Genomic DNA, 20,133 nt, shown 5'->3' with positions numbered 1-20,133 from the left:
TTGTGCAACGGCTGTAGGAGGTAGTGTATATCACACACCAACGAACGAACAAGAAGCAAGAAGAGGAGCACGGAGGGGAGGGAAGGCAGAGGTTGGAAAGAAAGAGTGTCCGGCGACCGCCGACTCGTCTCCGCCCCGTTTTAGCAGGCGGTGTTTCCCACGCCACGGACGCGTTAATGGGCGCGTTCAGATCGCGTTCTGCGCGCTTGGCTTGTTCACACACCAACCACCACTCGAGCGCTTTCATAGCTCCTCGATATTCCCGTAGAGAAAATCAAGCCCTTAACTCTGTCTGACCGTGCTCAGCAACCGTACTCAACGCTCAGCACCAACACCTGACATTCGCAGAGTCCAGGTCGAGCATCCCCCGGCGGACCACCCAGCCTTCACAGCTTCCACCATTGGCCAATCGCTGACGTAGTATTCCCGCCAAAGAGTCTGGTAAGCATCTCGCCCCCTGACGTCGACGCCCGATGTCAGGAAACTCTTCACTTTTTTCGGGTGTTCTCATCGACGCTTGTCATATGCTCAGCATCTCCTCCTGCTTGTAAAAATCTCTGCTACAAATACTTGCGACAAGTATTTCCATGTCCATAACGCGGACAGGAAGCATTCTCCACATACGTCTTATCAACTGCTGCAATAAATACATACACCCATCCCACCGGAATGTCAGACAGGTCCCTCTCCTCCCTCGGCCTCCCAATTGCCACTCTATCCGCCCTCGAACGCTCTGGATACGACAGAGTCAGCGATCTATCAGACTCTACCCCAGAACAACTGTCCAGAGGTATGACTTACGTCACCCTCCCTTCTACGGCACTATTGACCATTGCTCACACTATCCTTACCTCTCGCAAACTCTCTCCGTGGACGCCCCCGGACCCTCAAAATCCGTGTTCTTGAATAGATGCGAACATACCGCTTCCAGCTTCGCAGGCCGTCTTCTCCTCGGTCTCCCGGGCTACCGCGACCCCCGCCATAGCCATGACCCAGTCCGCCGCATCTATGATGGGCGAGACCAAACTATATTCGACCTCCTGCGCCCCTCTCGACGACCTCCTCGACGGCGGCCTTAAGCGAGGACACATTCTCGAAATCAGCGGTCCTCCCGGCTGTGGCAAGGAGCAGATAGCCGCACACGCCGTCAAGAGCTTCGTCGAAGCCCACGAACATGTTCTCTTCGTCGGTACGGCATCCGCACGCTAGCTCTCCGTCCCCTACCCCTGGCCTATCTCTTCATCTCATTGTCATTGCCAACTGTTATCAGCCGAACTGACATGCCGCCGGCGCTCCTGCGGCTTGTATAGACATGCAGAACATGGTTCCTCCCGCCACCATCAAGAGAATCCTCTGCGGTTCGTCTCCGCTAACGGCATCGCACAGCCAGGCCCTAACGAAGCGCTTTGCCCCCCTTCTCGCAGGGGACGTGACGGCAGCGACTGATGCCGATGACAGCGAAAGAGGACTAGATCTCGTCCATTACCAGGCGCTGCACACGCCCGCCGAGTTCGTCGTATTCATCCGAACCCTGCCCGCGTATCTCGAAGCGCGTCCGTCCGTGCGTTCGTTCTACTTTTAGTCCTATCGCCGAGCAAATGCACCTTACTGACTCCGCGCTCTGGCTCCTCGTTCGAAACCTTACCTCCGCCCGCACCCTGCAACTTTCTGCGGTTCTCATCCGCGCACGCTGCCCTGGATCTATGCAAATCCTATCGCCCATCCCACATCACCCATGACCCATCGCGCACAACCCTGATGCCACCACTCGCTCTCCCGAACAGGTCCGCCTACTCATCCTCAACTCCTATACATTCCCCTTCCAGACCCTGGACTTCAAAGACAAACTCGCGCTCCTCGAGCGCGCGAAGCAAACGCTCGCGCGCCTGTGCGCTTCCACAAACCTTACCGTACGTAAGCCGCTTCCTCTCAGCAGCGACACCGCGCCTTCCCATCTCTTTCCAACCCCCCTGCCACGGCCTGGGCTTTTCCCCCGTCCATGCCAGCGCGCACGGGGAGGGGGAAAGACCCGATCGAATCAGAAGGCCGCACGCTCGCGCTGAAAATACCTGAGTTATGTACACGGAGGCGCTCGAGGGGCTAAATCCGGCCTTGCGGTCTAGGTCATTATCACGAGCCAGCTCGTTTCTCAGCCGCTGCAAGTGGACGAGTCGGGCGACGCGCCGAGGGGGTCCAAGTATGTCATGAAGAGAGCGTTTGGTGAGTCATGTTTCTTGGCATTGTTGCAATACCGTACGCCGTGCATCCATGCGTCGCGCTAGTCGTCGTCACCGCCGCCGACGCTTGTCGCACGCGACGTGGCGTGCAGTCCTCGGCTGCCGTATGTCGCACGCTATGTTCGCATCGTGTCGCTCGCGAGAAGACACGTCCGTAGCGCCCCGCGACGTCGTGGGTATGTCGCGCAGCGAGTCTCATATGTCCATATATGCTACGTCGTTCGTGGCATCGAGCGATAAGGACATCAGATATCGTATGTATCGCGACAACACGGCGTTGTATGTCGCGCGCCGTGTGCCGTGTGTGTCGTGCGTCGCGCCCTCTTCCTGACATATGGCTGACCCTTGGCATGGGAACCGCCCCCCTTCCTGGTCCAGACGACAAGTACTACCCCTCGGGAAGGACTTTCCGAGTGCTCGTCGTGCCACAGCGCCCCCCGGAGAAGAGCGAGCGCGAGACCGGGTGAGTGCGAGGAAAGACGTTCTGGTTCAATGCAGGACAGCATTGACACAACACGGCATGGCTTCGGTCGCTCGCGACACACAGGGTCATCCGTCTCCTTTCCACCCCAGCAACGACCAACGTGCCACCTGCGGGCGTCCGGGAGGCCAAGTACAGGCTTGTGAGTACCAGCGGTCGCTTAGCGACATCCATTCATCCACCGTGCTTCGCTACTGACCACCGTGCGCTACAGCTCGGGGGGGCGATCCAGGGAATGTGACGAGACTCACGAACACAACCCTCGACTTCCAGGCCAGCCGCGGCAGCAAGTATGCTCGCCAATGCCCGGTTGCGCAGCCGCACACACACACGCGCGTTCCGTCTTTGTGTGCCCGCTCTCTCCTCACAAGCCATCCTTCACCGTGACACATCCCCCACCGGCTTCACTCCTTCCCCCCTACCTACCTTCACACCAGCGCACCCCTGCCCACCTCACACGCCCCAGGTTGTCCATACACTACTTCGCACTCCGCCAGTGCTTCGCGCACGCCACCATCGATGCCGCGGCCAGCAGCAGCACCACCTACCGCCCGCTGTAGACCAAACCTTGCAGCAGTGGCTCTCTCTCGCGGACAATCCTCGGTACGCAAACGCCCCTGCTCGCTTCCTGGCTTCTTGGTAGCGTGGCCGACCACAGCGAGGCAGGGAAATCGTGCTGCGATCGGGGGGTGCTTGCCGCCAGGCCTTCGTGTTCCCTCCGTTCACCCTCCCTGCATGCCATTTTCAGCTGCTAGTCGCTCAGGGTCGCAGGTCACAGAGGGCACAACGCGGCGCTAAGGTGTTTGTACGATAAGTGAGTAGTGCTGCTAAGGGGGCATGCTGCGGAATGGACGACGAGGCGCTACAACACTGTACTCGTACATATACGCGTACACGCAGCGCAGGACGCGCGAGATCATGACCGCACGATCCCATCTGGGCCTACTATCGCGTCCACTTTCCAGTCCGTCTCGCCGACTGGCACCTGCCCAGCCTCGAGAATCTGCTCGCGGAATGCGACTGCGACTGCGCGGCCCGCACACGTCGTCGGTATGATCGAAAGATAGGGAGGGGACGGTTAACCATACGCGGCAGGTGAGGGTTGGAAGTGTGTCCGAGTGAGTAGGAGAACATATTTAGCTCGATGCGCCAGAATAGAAGGGAAGTGAGGGACAAAAACGGACGATTCGACAGGGAGGAAACGAGACCGGCACTCACCTAGCTTCGGACGCAGTTGCTGCCTCGCGCGCAACGTCGCGGCGTACGACGCGAGGAAGCGGTCGTAGTAGCCTTTGCCGTACCCCAGGCGCGATAGCGATCGATCGAACGCAATTCCTGTCAACCGGTCGAGGACGACGCTGGTCAGCATGACAGACAAACAGCCAATGCAAAGTCAACGAGCCGAGGTGTGTACAGTCAAAAATCAGGATCATAGAGCAGAGCTGGTGAGCGCATCAGCTCGTGTACATTGCGTCATACGGCCAAAGGCCTCGATGATACGACTGGCCTGTGTGCGCGGGTAGCGAGACAGCAGAACTTTGTAGACTGAATGTAGCCGGCGGGCACGGGCCAGGGTGCGAGATGCACGATGCACGATGCGCGAGGCGAGATTCGAATCGACACGCGAGCTGAGATGGTGTGCCGGCGTCTGGTACGTGCCCCATACCATATACGGCGAGGGCCCTGCAAGATCGCGAGCGAGATCCCATGGGAAGATCGACAAGAGACAGGCGTGGGGGCGGGGGAAGGCCTGCACACCCCTACTAGCATTGATGCAGGGTGAATGACACACCGCGACGTGCCGTAGGCGAGTGAAGGGAGGACGATGGAACGTCTACGAAAGCCTGACGGGAGAAGGCACGCACCTGGCATCACGATCAAGTCGAGCGGTTCTGCGCCCCCAGTAGACGCTGCAGGCGCAGACCCGAGAGCCGGATGGCGAGTGTCGGCAGGATTGCGTGAATACGGACACGGGCGCGGAATCCGGAGACCGGAGGGGGGTCAGCGAGTGTTCCGGTCGGAGAGCTCGGGGAGCAGGATCAACGGCCTCACCAGTAGGTCTTTGTCTGCCGTTGTACGCATCATCGGGCTCCCTGATGCCCCAGAGGCCGCGGGGCAACGCGCGGAGATCGCCTTCGTCGAATATTTGATAGAATTCCATGATGCCCTGGGCTTTATCGGTCGTCTTGGGCACAAATAGGTTTTTTCCTGTTCGAGAAAGTGAGCGAGGTTTCGTTAGTCAGGAGTGATGAGGTGGACAGATGAAGCGCACTATCTCAGTGATTCATGATGGACGATAGATGACGACTAGCGGACGAAGGGGAGTCCAAGAAGAGGCGAGAAGTTACAGGAACAAAGAGGAAAGGGGGGTCGAGCCCCAAAGATGCAAAACGCGAGGTACAGCCTGACGCGACTGTATCCGAAGCGCAGTAGACCATAGCGCACTCGTCAACATTACTCAAACATGCCGTAAACGCACCTGTGCTCAGGATAGTGGAAACCACAGCCGACGTATCTACTTCCCCCGAGGGCATGCTGAGAAAGCAGGAAACATTCCTACTCTGTTGGAACTCGGGAAGTGCAAGGAGAGTGTTCGTAATCGCCCGCGCTGTGAGATTCCAGGCATGAGCAAGATAGGCAATGAGAGATTTGCAAGAAGAGCTGATGTCGTGGATGGAAAGGGCATAGAGGAGGCACATCGTATAGACCCTCGCGGCAGGATCGAAGCCCGGTCGACTGTGGCGGTCTACCCGGAGAAACCATGGAGAACGGAAGCAAATTTGCCAGCTGCGCACAGGCGATTTGAGATAATCAATGAGTATTCACATTGTGCCTGTATCTCATCGTTTGATAGGTTCGCGAGAAGTACGCGCATACTCTTGCGTAAAGCGGTCTTCTGCTGCCGGAGTGTGGTGGACGCTGCTGCGGCCATGCTTCTAGAGAGACATGTCAGCCAATAAGTCTGTGCAGCTGTAAAAGGCAGCGACAATGAACTAGTGAAGGATTCGACAGATAGCCCCAAAAAGTCTCAACTCTGAACCAGATGATAAGATGTGGTCATGCTGAAGTTCTAGGTTCTCCCGATCTGACACTGGCATTGCAATTTTGAAAGCCAGCTTCCGACGCACCGAGAAAAAATTCCAATTGCACATGTTTTTCGAGGATACATTGCAAGTGAAGTAGAGGAGCGCTGAGTGGTTATTCCTCCATTCTCGCGCACGTGTGGCTAAACCATACCCATACCTGGCCTCGGTCTGCGATCCGATCCGAACATCCAAGCCAAGGTCATTTACTCAGATATGACTCATTATTCGGTAGCCGTGTGATTGTTTACTCGGCTCCATTCAATCAGGTGCATTCAAATGGCTCTTCTAAGCAAGAAAGAAGGGCTTATTACTCACCTGAACGCAAACGAGGACCGCAGATCGTGGAGGTCGCGAACAAACCGATGGGCTCCACTATGTCACGGCTGAATTGTCAATCAGGCGGGAACGTCACAAGTCACCCCTTCGGCGTCTATTGCGTCGTTTGCACTTGAGGCCAGGCGCCACAGCACTCGTGAAGCTTACGTACAAGCCCTGGCCAGGACGCATCCACGCACACGCGTCAGTAGCACTCGAGCACAAGGTCTCGTCCAAGGAGTGCCCCCTTTCTCTCGGCTCGGACCATCAAAGAAGAGGAAGGCACGCATTGCAGGTATCAGGCAGCCTCAGATTCACGCCAGCACCCGGGCCTCCCATTGGCCTCCCACCACCCGCAGGCCCTTGGAGACCAACCGACGGATTCCACCATCGGAGTGAGTTTAGCCTTTTTATCCACTCTACGGGGCCCTCGCTTCCCCAATCGCACAAGGTGGCTTTGGCCTATAGCCTCCGTAGATAGGCGGAAGCTGAATCCCATGCCATCTCTGCGAGCTCTCCCACCGCCCAGCGCGAGGCCATCTGAGCTTCCCTCCGCCGTGGTGCCACTCTTGCTGCCACAGGCATAGCGTGCTCGCAACAGCTGATGACCGATCGCGCTCAACTTTGCTATCTCTAGCTTGGCTCTCTCTTCCACCACCGCGCCCTCACGCACCGGGTTCCGCTCGATGTGCCCCGGGTCTTCCGAGCGGCCTGACAAACCCGCCGCTGCGGACCCCGTCGTAATGTCGGAGACGGATGCGGACCTATCCACGTCCTCTGCCAACGGCTGCAATCCGGACTCGAAGCTGCAGACTCTGTCCAGCACGCCCTCGGAGATGGCCTCGGATTCGGACATGGATTCAGGATCGGAGCTAGTCTACTACCGCCACGGCCACGGCCACAGTGCGCAGACACGGGAGGACGAGCCCACGTCGCCGACCTCGCCTCTCGCGCCGTATCCGCCGCTAGCCCCGACGGAATCCCGTAGCCGCGCTCCCGAGTTCTACGGCTTCGTCGCCTGGACGTCGACCTACCTGCTCTTCGTCCTGTATCTCCTATGGGCCTTCCTTCCGGACGAGACCATCGTCGCATTAGGTGTGGCCTGGTACCCGAACCGGTGCGTGGGCACACCAGTCCAGTGGAAGCGCAGCCCGTCCTCACGCTCACGCACGACCGTTAATCTCCGTTCCGGCACGTCATATGTGGACGCGCCCGATCGCATATGTGCGCGTCCGTCATGATCATGCACGAACGATACGCGTATGCCTCTGTGCGCACCACCCCCTGTGGGGTTTGGTCACATTGGGATCGCCTCGTCGATCGCCTCTCGGTGTGCACGCGAACGTCGGACGTCGCAACGCTCCACCACCGCAAACCAAACCGACACTGGCACTCGACATTGCAAATTGGCTCGCCCGGCCTTGCGCGGCGCAGAGAATGGTCGCTGCTGATCCCGGCATACGGGATGGTGCTCGTGCTCCTGACGTACTTCACGTACTTCGCCCTGGCACTTGCCGGCACGCCGTCCTTCGCTGATATGCGCACGATAACGGGTGAGCCACTATCTGTCCGTCATCTCACCTTGCCTTGCTCTGTCAGTTTGCGCCTCGCCTTCCTGCACTTTGCCGTGGCAGTCGGGCCCAGGCATCTGACCCGTCTTCCTCGTCTCTGCTGCCGAGGCTTTCCGAGCCTCCGGAAGGGGGGAAGCACAGACTCCGTGCAGAAGAATGCTGATGCTGACTTGCTCTCTCCGTCTTCTCCTTCGATTCGACGAACCGTCGCTTCTGCCTCCGCGCCACGCACCACAAACTGCACGCCCAGATTCCAAGGCGCATTTTCCAGCACGCCCCAGCGCCGACGATACCGACGACACCGACACACACGCTAGTCATAATGACGAGACAGACGCGATCCCCCGCCTCGGTTCGTCCGATCCTGCTTCCCATTTGCGCCACACCCAATCTCCATCGCATTCGCCACAAAACCCTAAACGCAGGGGCGGCTCGGCTCAGCCGAACCCGTATCTCGCACACGCCCAGCCTGGCGCGATTCCGGAGCTGTACGACATCCCCCTGGGGCTCGTGAACCGGGTCGTGTACGGGCGCCGTCCAGCGGTAGCAGCAGCAGCCTGCAGCCCACCGTAGCACCGTACCCACTCCCGCTGCTGCTGCTGCTGCTGCCTGCGGTGGCTCTGGCAGATGACCGGCCCCGTGGGCGTGCGCACGGACGCCCCCAGCCCACGGCTGAGGATAGACAGGTGGGGGGCGAGCCTAGGGAAAGGCAAACGGACAGGGATAAGGATGCTGGATGGCAGGGGGCGATAACGAGCGGCTGCTGCCCGGGGACGGGCGTGGTCGCGGTCGTGGGTCGTGGCTTCCACAGCTGTACGATAGGGTTTGATATTGGGTATGACGCGCCCACGAGGCCGGAAGGATTCCTCCCTTTTCTGCCCTCCAGCGTCTTGCACGCCCGCCGGGCGAGCTTCGCGCTGACTTTGGACGGTTTCTGCCCCGATTTCCCGGGCGTCGGCCGGCCGGCCACCGTGACGGCGCGCCGCGGATACTCTCCGCTGAGGGTTCTGTCTCTGGTTCTGGTTTCGTAGCGCGTATAGGCTAATCTGGCCTGGCTCCCACATCAATCGCTATATCCATATGCACGCGCGTCCGCCTTCGCCAGTGGCCTTTTTAGCGGAAAAGGCGGTGGGAAGCGCACCTGGCTCTAGGCAGCTGCACTGCCCCGCTTCCGCTCAAGGCCTGAGCAGCAGCACCTCGTGAAAAGAAAACTCTCCACGCACACACGCCCGTCCCGCGGAGGCCGGTCGCGTAAGGAGTATGTACATGCCTTCGGACGCAGATGAGTACGAGATTATCGGTGGGTGTGTTCCATGGAAGCCCGAGCCCCACCGTCGCTGGGCCTGCGAACCCGCGAGCGCGAGGAAACGTGATCGCTGCAGGCGAGTACTAGCATCGTCGACCCGAGGGCGCGGATACGGAACGCAGAAGGCAGAAGGCAGACAGGGAGAAGCGCTCCCGTCATGGGGAGCTCGCTCCAGCGCACATAGCTCGCGACTCAGTACCCAGGGCGAGCACGCCGTTCTGGATGGATTCGCACTCGGGTGAAGGCGGACGGTCGGAGAGCCGGGAGGGCATGGCGAGCCCAGAAGCCACTCGGACGACGGCAAGGCACTCCAGGTTGACAGAGCGATGGGGGGGGGGATGGAGGCTATCGAAACAATGATGTGATTAGGGTTCCTCTACAGATACGGATGCGGATACGATACGGTAGGATCCCTCGCATGGCGCGAGCGGGCACGGGCGGCAATGTGGCTATTGGTACAGCGTTGTGGATGATGTTGTATATTCGAGCTACACGGGGTACGGTACGACTTCTACATACGACGACTGCCATTCGCCCGGAGATCATTGGAGAGAGGGATGCAGACGCAGACGCACCGGCACCAGCACCAGGCATATGCGAGCTGTATCGATGGCGAGGGTGCAGAGAAACACATGCCCAGGGCGCGAGCCTTCTTCTTCGCAGCAACGCAAGCTCGCGCCGCGTCACGCAAGCCGTGCACGGGCTGGCAGCTGGTGGCAGGTCAGGAGTGTGGCTCGCGCTCTGGGCCTCGTCGAATCCGTCTGCGGAGGGTGGATCCAACGGCTCGACGGGCGGAATGCGAACTGGAATGAATGCAGCGCACGCCGGCGGGCTTATCCCCGGTGCGATCGATGGCGAACGTGCTGTGGGATTGCTCGATCGGGCAGGAACGTTGGACGCGGACGCACGACAGGTGGTTGGTATCAGGTATCGCGGGCACGCGTGGCGTGTGGCGTGCGACGGGCCAGGGAAAGCAGGAGCAAGGCAAGAGAGATGGAGAGCGGCGGCTAGATGAGACTAGTGGAAAGCAATATAGGGCAGCATGAATGACGAGCGCAAACGGATAGATGAGGAGCAGATGCAGGGACGGGGCCAGATGGGTGGGGAAGGCGATCGGAACGAGAAGCAGGCCGTGCGGGGAGAACGACTGGGCTTTCGAGGCGTCCCCGCACTCGAGCTCCCACTCCCACTCGCCGCCGCCCACGACACTCAGAAGCTCGTCGGAGACGCGATGGCGGGGCCGGGCAGCGAGCGCCACTGCAGATCGCGCCATCGTCAGCCAGGGTCCGCGTTACGGCACGGTACGAGAGCGCAGCGGCTTACCTGGCTCGAGATGTACGGCGCGCTCTCCGTCTGCTCGTACGAATTCCGCTCTTCGTACTGGTCCTCCGGGTTCCACGTCGGGCTCGACGGCGTCACCGGCGGGAGCGGCACCGGCAGCAGCGGGCACGACGGCTGGAAGTACTCGTCCTCCGAGTCCGACGTGGGGTCGCCCGCCGAGCCGGGGCGCAGGAAGTCGACGTTCGTGCGCGTCGAGAGCGAGGGCGGCACCCAGCGCAGCTTCGAGGGCAGCCTGCCCGCCTCGTGCACCTCGGACACGAGCGGGGTGTCGAACCCGACGGTGAACTGCGAGGGAGAGGTGTTGGTGTGGTCTGAGGTCGGGAAGATGCCGTGGGTGCGCAGGTGCCGCTTCGCGTTCGAGCGGACAGCGAACGACTTTGTGCAAGTGGGTATCGGGCATTTGAACGCTAGCGAGAACATTCCGCGGCAGATTAGCACGGGAGGACGCGTAGAGAGCACCACAGGGAGGACGTACGTTTCGCCCCAGAGTGCGAGTTCATGTGCGTCGCCAGGCCGCTCGGTCTAGGGAATAACTTAAAGCATACTGTACATTGGTGCATCTTCGACTTCTTGTGCGGCGGCCGCGACCGCTCGCCGTGCGGCGCGCCCTCCGCCGACGACGACACAGGCGGGTGCTCCCCGCCGTCCGCCCCCGTCGGCTCCGGACTCCGCGCCTGGTTGCGCCCAGCGCCCGCGAGCTCGTCGAGGCCGACCGAGGCGGCCGACGCGCCGTACGCCGCGCCGTCCGCGGAGCGTGACCACTCCCTGCTCGCGAGCTCGAAGTCGCGCTCCTCGTTCGACGGCGTGCGGTGGTACGGCAGGCGGTGCACCTCGGACGCGGCGCTCGGCAGGCTGCTCTCCGAGTCGTCGTCGTAGTCCTCACCGTCGAAGACGAGCCCAGGCACGGACGACGGGCTGATCGGGTCCGGCACCGACACGGAGTCCATCGAGTCCCTGCGCATGGGGCTCGGGTATGGCGCGGACCGCGGCGAGCGCATGTCCATCAGCGCGCTCGAGTCGTTGACCAGGTGCGGGTGCGAGTGCGAGTGCGAGTGCAGGTGCGGATGCGAGTGCGCGTGCGAATTTGAGTGGGAGTAGGGGGAGGTGGGCGACGCGAGCCCTGCGAAGGACGGCGGGTACGATGCCGAGGCGCCTGCGTTGACGTACCGTGCGGGCGTCCCGGTGCCATACATGTCGACGCGCGCGCCGTCGATGAACTGACCTGCCGTCGCGAGGCCAAAGCTTCCCCGCCGCTCTGCGGGCGGCATGGGTGGGGCGCTGCGGTAAGAGCCGGGGCCGCGCGCGAGGGTGTGGGAGTCGAGCGCGCTCTGCAGCTCTTCCGCGGGCGTCGCGGCCGCGGGGGAGAACGCGGCGGGGGCGTGCGACGGGTAGGCGACGGCGCCGGAGAAGGAGACGTTGTAGAGGCTGGCGTACGCGCTCGCGTCCTGGAGGAGTGGGGTGCGCTGAGAGGATTCGGGGTAACCTACCAGCTGGGAGTCGGGGCCTCCTGCGCCCGAGTAGAAATTAGGATGCGCGCCCTGGGCGCGCTCGGGACTGAGTGCGCCCGTGCCGGTCTGGTGGTGTTGATGGGTTGTGTAGTTGGTCTGTACATTGAGCATCCACGGCTGCTGGCGGGACTGGAAGGGAGGATGGGGGATGGAGGTGGAGAGAGGCTCCAGGCCGGGCTGGGGATGCGAGAGATAGTAGGGGGCGGAGGGGTGCTGCTGCTGGAATCTATGGAGGGTATTTTGGTCGTGCAGGGAGTCGAGGTGCGAGTGTGTGGCCGACATTGGAGAGGGTGATCTGAGGAGGGTATCAGAGTGCCAAGCGCCGGGCATGGGCTGATGCGCGGTGCGGTCGGGCTGAGGCGGGCTTGGGCGGCGCAGAGAGGCGAAGAGCCGTAGCTGGAGAGCAGATGATTGTCGGCGGAGGAACGCAGCTGTGGCTGAGGATGTGCGGGGAGGTGGGTGGTTGTGTTGCGGGGGAGGAGGATGTTATATGGGAGAAGGGGTTAGACTCTGAAACGGAGAAGTGACATCTCTGGGGACACCGACAAGTGGACATGGCCAGCTGCAAACGCGCAAGTCATAAAGAGATCGCATTGGGTGATACAGACACGAGACAGCCGTCCGTGCCTGTTCGTCCAACCGCTCATGAGCCGGGTCCGTCCGGCCAGAAATCAGCATCGATACTCGTGAGACTTGCCAGTACTCGTGAGATTCTCCTTGGTCGTTGCAACTGCCAGCGAGCCCAGTCCAAAATACCTCCCAATCCCAGATCCGACACGCCTCCCACCGCTCTCTGGCCACCAAACTGCCATACCCGTCCATCGGCCCAAATCGCACATGACAAGATGCGATTCCGCACCAGAATCCTCTTCTTTGTCTCCAGATCCGCTCGCAACGGGCGCTCGCCTTCATAATGTTCCTTCTTCGGCTGCACGCGGCGCCTCCACTGCGTCCTCCCTGCCACAGCTGCCGCTGTCTCCTGCTCGCGCCGCAGGCGGCGTGGACCAGACTGGAGCGAGCATGAGCTTCACACGAGAACCGGAAGGGGCGCCATCAACAACCGTCAACAAAGCTCGCCGCGGACAGCAGCGCGACGTGGGCCGTACCGCATTGTCACAACATCGCACCCGACCGCTGCCACGCCTGCCAATCCCGGCCACACTTTGCGCGCGCCTGTTTTCTCCCGAGCGAAGCTACGTTGATACGTCGCTATCTCCCTGGCCTAGATCCCCTCGGCCAAACTTCACGTACATTGCTTCCTGGGCCACGACCCAGGGTCCGAATCTTGTCCGGCCACATTTTTTCATTGGCAGTTCCTCGCATTAATCTGTCGCACACATTGTCAGCGCCAAGTCCTGATATTGGCATCAGCTTCAGCCTCCTGTCGTGTCCGCCATGCTCGGATTCGCATTATTAGGACGGGTCTCGCCCTGGCGCTGGGGCCCGCAAATCTGTTGTGCAGATAGCGCTGTAGTGCTCCCCGTACGGGGGAGGCCCACACCTCTGGAGACTTTCTTGGTCGCGTCTGGAGCCAGCGCGCGCCCCCGTTTGCGCTGCGTTCGAAGGTGAAAACTCGATCAGAAGATGCTATATCGATATGCAAGGAAAGCCATAAACAACGAAAGCACGACGCGATCGCACCCAGCGCCAAACTCATCTTGCCTACCGTCCGTCCCCACGCACGTCTCGCCCCTGCATTATGCGTACGCTCGACGATGATATCCTTGTACCCGTGTCCGTGTCCTTCCCGTCCGATCCTTTGGCTTGCGTCCCTGCCATACAGAGCATCCTCGTTATCATTCGCGCCTTCTTTAATCGAGCCCAGCAGATCTTCATCGGCATGCAGGCGTCCACCTGGCGAGTAAGAATGAGGTCACCCTGCGCACTAACACGCGCCCTGCAGCAGACGCAGCGGCACCAGCAGCACAGATCTCGCTCGATCTCACGCACCTGAACTGCTCCAGCCTGTTCCTTGTGTTTACCGTATGTCCCCCGCCCCCGGTCACGGTGCTCGTACTGACTCCGGGATTGTCGCTGTTCCCAGCACCTGCCCCGGCCCGCGCGCGAGACCCGTGAGCGAGTGCCTTGGCGCCAGCAGCGGGTTTGGGAGCCGTCCTGACGTCTTCAGCAGAGGCGACCGCCAGTGTCTTTCTTCGCGTCGTCCGTAGATCTTCCACCTGCTCGAACCCTTTCCGTTTCGAGGCCTGCGGGGCAGAATGCGCACCCTTCTCCATTGCCAATCTGCTCAGCGGGCGCTGTCGGCCGTCCGGGGTCATCGTGGTCTCTCGCCGCCGTAATCCGAGAGGAGCTGGAGTGCGAGCCGCAGTTGGAGCGCATTGCTGCAAGTGGCAAACGAACACGGCGACGGACAGGGGGTGTCGGTGCACACACACATAGTTGCGGTGACCGAGGGAAGGCGACCACACAACGTCCCAGAAAGGCAGTCCCACATTAATGAGCCAATTACCGCGCGAGGAGAATGTTCGGTAATGAAAGACGTACTTGATCGCTGCCTGCAGATGCTGCTGCATTCGCACTCCGGCCACTCGCACTGGGCCCATTGCGCGCCCATCTCTCCCACCAGCCGTGCGCAACCTTTGCGTTCTGTGCGGCATGCGAAGCGCCGCCGCCGTGACTGTGGTCATCATCGAGTTCTTCCGAGCTACTCTCGTCCAACAGAACCGCAATCCTCTCGCCTTCGCACCCATTATTGTCGTCATCTGTGGCCGGCGTAACTGTCCCAGGGGTGGAAGAAGCTGTCGAGAACATTACGTCCTCCTCGACAAAAACGTCAACGCCTGCGTCTTCTAATACGCAGTCCTCTCCCCCGCTCGTTATCTCGTCCCAGTCCTGGATGTCATCGTAGTCGTCGAAGACTTTCCGCAAGTCAGGTCCGTCCCGGGCCGCAGGACCCTCCTTGTCAATGTCTCCGAGGGTTTTCCGGCGGGTTCGAGAACGTGGGCGTGCGCGTTTGCGTTGGCTAAAGCTTGTATTCAGCACAGGCCTCAGCGGCAACGCGCGCGTGACCACCCGCTCGACGACCACAGGCGGGCGTTTGCGTGCGCGTGCGACTGGCGAGCTCGAGAGAACGTCCGCGTCGAATGGATCCTCTTCGTCCCAATCGTTGTCGCCTTCGCCTTCGTCCCGCCGTCTCCCGCCGGCGCCAGGGCGCACAGGAGACGAGATGTCCGGCGAATCCCACTGCGCCATGGACTCCGTGGGCGACTTGTACCCGTCCTCCTGCGTGATCACGTCCGCGCCGTCCATCTCCACGTCTTCATCCACGTCCGTATACACGACTTCGTCAACATCCGGTCGTACGTTCTCCTTCCCCTTTTCACGCGGCGATAGTCCTGACGAGGATCCTGCCACAGGCTGCCGGCTGTCGTGGTCGTGGCCGCGGCCGTGACCACGACGAGCATGGGATGGGGTGCCAGCCACAGCTCGGCTCCACCCTCTATCGCCTCGAGGGTCTGAAACCGATCGCTGAGCAGCGTGAAAGAATTTGGATGTGGTCGGCATGCGAGGCGTCGCAATATCGGCACCACCACCAGGAGAGGCATCAGCACCCTGCCCTCGCTCGCTCACTGCCACCTCCTGCCTCTTCCGCTTGGCGGCAAGCTCGTCATCCATGACCCCAGCGAGGGTCCGCTTCCCGCTCCTCTTCCCCACCACCATGGTCTGCACCGCGGCCCCGCCCGCACCCGCAGGCCGCGCAGAGGAGCCTGAGCCTAATTGTCGCGAGCTTGCCCCTGCCGCTCCGAATCCTGCACCCGAACCCGGCACCGGACTGGACACGACGCCATCTCTGCCCGAGCGCGCTTCTCGCACCTGAGGGGCTACGGAGGCAGTATGCCACACACGTAAATGTGCACGAGAAGCAGGGAAGGAAGGTGAGGCGCACGGGCCACAGATCGAAGTTCGTTGTCAGCCATCTGCAATCTGAATGGAGCAAGCAGCGACGAGCCGAGTGCGGACTTACAGAAGAACTTCAGCAGGCCAACGTTGATAGATCTCTCCGGCGGCGGCTCTTTAGCCCTGCCTTTGCCCTTATTGGGTCCGGCCACAGGCGTCGCCACACTCGAGTCCGCTGAAGCATGACTTCGTGGTGTGTTCGTCGGGATCGGCTTGAGTGCGCGCGGCACGTAGCCTGGGTTGATGTCTTCCATGGGCAGGAGGCTGATAGGGCAGGCATCGCCCTCTGCGACACGCTTCGCGAGCGATGGCTCGATATCCCTATTTCGGCGAGCGCGGTGCAATCGAGCGTTGGGCCATCGCCGAACCGTCACGTCCCCGCACGTACATCGCACATCATTGTATGCGATCAGGTCCGTTCGTCGTGGCCGTGGTCATGGTCACGGTCGTGGTGCGCGTGTCCAGTCGGAGTAGCGGAGAAAAGCAAAGAAAGCAATCAAGCAAACCATCAGCTCTCATCCTGGCCCGAGATACGATACGAAGAACACAGAAACATGCGCGACACGCACGACACTCACGCTCCGACATACGCCTCGTCTTCCTCGCCCCACCGGCAGCTCTGCACCTCGTCCTCGGGGAGCGGAGTCAGGTAGACCAAGCACTCCTGCGCAGGGTCGTACACGCGCTGGTGCATGAACACCCTCTCCGCGCGGCGAAACGCGTCCAAGTAGCCTTTGGGCACCTTCTTCTTGCCCTCGAGGCGCAGCGCATCCACCATGTTCTCCACCGTCCTGTGTTTCCGCAGGAGCGCCCACGCCGTCTTCAGCCCGATCCCCGGGATGCTCGGGAGGTAGTCGCACCCGCTTAGGATCGCCATCGTGCGAAATTGCGCGTCGGACCACCCGAGAAGCGACAGCCCGCTCCCGCCCCCGTCCGCGGACGCGACGGCGGCAAAGTCAGCGCGCGAAATGTGCGTCACGGTCGCCGCGGCGGGGTCGAGCTTGAAGAGCACGTTCTTGCAGCCAAAGACGAGCAGGTCCGAGTCCTCTGTCATGATCCCGTCCACGAGGCCGATCCGCTCGAGGTACGCCAGCTGCGCGTCGGCTTCGTACGGCGCCACGACGTAGGGCACGCCCTCCACGCGCAGAGCCTGTCGTCCGCAGTCGCATTCGCATTGCGCATTCGTTCATTCATCCACCGAGGTGAAACGCAATACGGTAGGTAGCCCAAGAAAAGCAAGTCGTCAGTCGCTCGCACCAAACAGGCTACTCCATATTCCAGCTGATAGCCAGCCAGACGAGATTCTCACCTTGATGAGCTGATACGCCATCTGCGGCGTCACGTCCACGCACTTGACATAACACTCCCTGGCGCGTGCGTGCTCGCCCTGCGCCGCAAGCGCGTTCGCACGCGCGAGGGCCTCCGCGCGGCGCGCGCGGCGCTCCGCCTCCGTGCCCTTCTTCGCGGGCAGTGGCCCCCCGTCGAAGACGAGGAACGGCGCGATGCCGTGGTGGCGCAACAGCCGCACGCGATGCATCGCGTACTCGACGTATCTAGAAGCGTGCGCGGGGGAGGATGGGTCAGCGAAGGGTGCGCTTCTCCAGACACAAACGGTCGCAAACAAGAAAATGAAAAGGAAAAGGAAAGGGGAGAGTCCGAGTGGCAGGTAGGGAGACAGGTGTGTGTTTCTCCGCGATTCGCCCGAACAATGTGGACTGGACGGTTGAGTGCGGCTTAGGGCGGCTGGAAATAAACAATAGACGTTGCGTCGGAACGTTCGCGCGGACGAAGCCGCAGGCTTGGAGCTCGCAAAAAGAAGATCTGCTCTCGCGCTCGCGCACACGTGCCTGTGTGTGTGAAGTGCGGGAGAAGACAGAAAGGGGGGGAGCGTCTTTACGTGTAAATGAGGAGAGTATGACACACCACCTCAGGCTGAGAGCGTATGTGCACACACCACAAGATACGATTCTACGCCTGTGGGCCACCAGACCGCGGCTGCCGCAAAAGTCAACCAGGTACAGCTGCCGAGGGTGCCTCGCCTCGCTTTACGTTGCCCCCTTGACGCAGGGAATAGAAGGCATGCCGTAGCTGAATAAAGCCCCGGCCACCATGCAATGTTTGGTTAGCCACGCTATATGCTCCATGGGAACAGCAGGCGGGCCTCAGACTGTCTAGAAAATCCCCGCGAGTCGCTGCTACAATCGCAGAGAAGTAAATTGGCAGAAGTCCTGGGCTCCACGCGGCCTAGACGGCTCGAGAGCGCAGAGAGACATCGTATAGACTTGTAACGAACGAACCGAAACAAAATTTTCTCGAAGTGCATGCACAGTAGCCTGCTGCACCTGTGGGCGACCGGGCCGAGCTCGTATAATTTCGCAAATCTGAATCCTATAGTCATGCCTACGGAGGGTCGGGGCCGCAGGCACCACAGAGGGAGTCCGGCCCGGTCCCACACAGGTATATCGACGCTCGCCGAACAATGCAGGTGTAGGAAGGAGCGAGCACTTCTGGCTCGTAACATAAGACGAGAAGGCATGAAATGAAACCCTCGAATTTTCCGCCAGAGCGCGCCTGGTTTGAACATCATCGTGGCTTCACGGAAGCCTCTTAGATGACGTTCACTAGGAGGATAGGAAATACAGAAGTTGTGCCATGATGACTCAACGTTACGAATGCACGGCTCTTTCAAGCTTCGGACCCCGAACGGAATGACCACCCCATCGAAGCCAGCTTGCCCCTAATGGGAGTCCGTATTCAATCATGGTTGCAAAGTTAAACGTAACAGATCTGCACGGAGACCACGAGCGGGTCGCACCGGGGCGTGCGACGTCAATGAACCAAAGGGCCCGAAGTATAGGTAGGCTTGCTCGTAGAAGATCGAGTCGCGACATGAGCAGTCAAACAATCACGTTTCGACCCACAGCGCGACGCGACGCGACATGGTCCGAGCCATATGAAGTGAAACATAGACATCAATCCAGGATGCGAGTAGAAGCGGATCGCCGTCGCGATCGCCGGTGACGGAAGAGGGTCTACACGTTCGTCCAGGCTGTGGCAGAAACATTACGTGTCTTGGCAAAGGTGCGCTCGCACAGCTGACTTGAGCGAAGTCATGCAGTCCTATCGCTGTGTAAAAAGGGCGAGGACTTCTCCGTAGCCAAACAGCTGCGTTGTACAGCAGTCTGAAGGCTGCCTGCAGGACAGACCCTTGTGGTTAGCAGACGTGAAGGAGACGCACGGGACCTCCAGGATGTTCGTGACCGAGGATATTCTGGAGATCCTCGCGGCACAGACATCGACAGAACCAACGCCTCAATCACGAGCGTACCATGAAGTCAATCCGGGGCAAGCTCTGCGTGAAGCTCGTCTCCAAGGGGTAGTATTTTGACACGCGAGTGAGACGAGGCAGGACGGCGATGTTAAGCAAACCCAGAAGGGAAGGAGGAAGAGGGAGCAAAAACACGACGCGTAAACCTCACTTTGACGTCTTCTTCCCCGTGGCGATCTCCGCCGCACATCCGTATGTGCCTCTATGGAGCCAGACATATGCGTCGACGGCGAGTGTCTGGCCACGAAATTCGGAGAGATGCTTGGTGTTGTGGATGTCCTTGAGGAGAGGCAAAAGCCCAGATATTCCCATAGCGTCGCGTGTCTAGATATAAGCAGGGCATCCAGACATACGCAAAAAGGAGCGGAGGACGTGGAGAGCAGACACGGAGGCGGCGCCAGACGCGGTGGCTCGTCTGTCGCGGCGGGCGTCATCGACCCCAGGCGCGCCCCCGCTTGCCCAATCAAGGAAGCCAAACAAACGCGTCGCGACGCGTCACACCATGCCCAAACAAAGCGTCACATTCGCTGCGGGCTTTCCGAGTCACCATGATCGCTTTGCTTGTGTACAATGTACGCCAACACAAGGTTCGTCTTATGGCACGCGACCCATGTCCCATGTCTCAATCTCCCGACACTCCTGGCGAATCTACACGAACTCCAAGGGCTCAGGCTCCACATATGCACTGACCGCCGCGTAGCCTGTAAGAGCTCACACTGGCAGAAAACATGAATAGCCGGCCATGAATTGGACACACGTGAAGCTCAAGCTATCATTGACATCCTCTTCTGCTACCAATTGCACCTGTTTTACAGTGCTTTGCGGTTGCAAGAACTCTGTATATACTGACAATAGAGACCGGTAGTTCTCAACAGGCATCAGTAAACATGGGAATCACTTAATGTGTCTTAAACACGTGTTTAAGGGCATTAAGACGCCTAAGACGGCATTAAGCGTTAGTAAGTCGTAAGAGTTAAGATGCTCGATTAAGACGGATTAAGACGATTAAGATGGGCGAGTGCAAAAACGTTCTGCATCGTCATCG

The 20,133-nt window shown here is 60.3% G+C and overlaps 5 protein-coding genes across 5 annotated transcripts; 2 read left to right on the top strand and 3 right to left on the bottom strand.

The window, feature by feature from the left end:
- Positions 1-669: 669 nt before the first annotated feature.
- On the top strand, positions 670-3,123 carry DICSQDRAFT_181745 (P-loop containing nucleoside triphosphate hydrolase protein; the record flags this gene model as incomplete). Its single annotated transcript, XM_007367422.1, has 8 exons — positions 670-790; positions 911-1,189; positions 1,311-1,561; positions 1,785-1,910; positions 2,124-2,220; positions 2,616-2,700; positions 2,785-2,860; positions 2,933-3,123. 8 exons carry the CDS (start codon positions 670-672, stop codon positions 2,957-2,959), a joined length of 1,062 nt encoding a protein of 353 aa, XP_007367484.1. The 3' UTR covers positions 2,960-3,123.
- A 29-nt stretch (positions 3,124-3,152) lies between these two features.
- DICSQDRAFT_108388 (5-formyltetrahydrofolate cyclo-ligase) lies at positions 3,153-5,650 on the bottom strand (the record flags this gene model as incomplete). The annotated part of the gene is made up of 7 exons (XM_007367421.1): positions 3,153-3,321; positions 3,385-3,744; positions 3,937-4,053; positions 4,584-4,628; positions 4,771-4,926; positions 5,198-5,326; positions 5,545-5,650. 6 exons carry the CDS (start codon positions 5,648-5,650, stop codon positions 3,635-3,637), a joined length of 663 nt encoding a protein of 220 aa, XP_007367483.1. The 3' UTR covers positions 3,153-3,321; positions 3,385-3,634.
- A 1,323-nt stretch (positions 5,651-6,973) lies between these two features.
- DICSQDRAFT_64375 (PIG-P-domain-containing protein) lies at positions 6,974-8,263 on the top strand (the record flags this gene model as incomplete). The annotated part of the gene is made up of 3 exons (XM_007367420.1): positions 6,974-7,236; positions 7,554-7,713; positions 8,132-8,263. The coding sequence occupies 3 exons, from the start codon at positions 6,974-6,976 to the stop codon at positions 8,261-8,263; spliced, it is 555 nt and encodes a 184-aa protein (XP_007367482.1).
- A 2,257-nt stretch (positions 8,264-10,520) lies between these two features.
- Positions 10,521-10,909, bottom strand: DICSQDRAFT_25834 (uncharacterized protein; the record flags this gene model as incomplete). Its single annotated transcript, XM_007367419.1, has 2 exons — positions 10,521-10,744; positions 10,813-10,909. Coding segments are annotated over 2 exons (321 nt in total), but the record flags the coding sequence as incomplete, so codon positions are not given.
- Positions 10,910-16,334: 5,425 nt separating this feature from the next.
- Positions 16,335-19,400, bottom strand: DICSQDRAFT_64305 (PIN domain-like protein; the record flags this gene model as incomplete). Its single annotated transcript, XM_007367418.1, has 3 exons — positions 16,335-16,910; positions 17,070-17,313; positions 19,240-19,400. 3 exons carry the CDS (start codon positions 19,398-19,400, stop codon positions 16,335-16,337), a joined length of 981 nt encoding a protein of 326 aa, XP_007367480.1.
- Between the last annotated feature and the right edge of the window lie 733 nt (positions 19,401-20,133).

This window comes from Dichomitus squalens (assembly GCF_000275845.1).
Source record: "Dichomitus squalens LYAD-421 SS1 unplaced genomic scaffold DICSQscaffold_25, whole genome shotgun sequence".
In the NCBI taxonomy this organism is placed as follows: domain Eukaryota; kingdom Fungi; phylum Basidiomycota; class Agaricomycetes; order Polyporales; family Polyporaceae; genus Dichomitus; species Dichomitus squalens.
The sequence above is the reverse complement of the archived record's forward strand: the minus strand, read 5'-3'. Positions and strand labels throughout refer to the sequence as shown.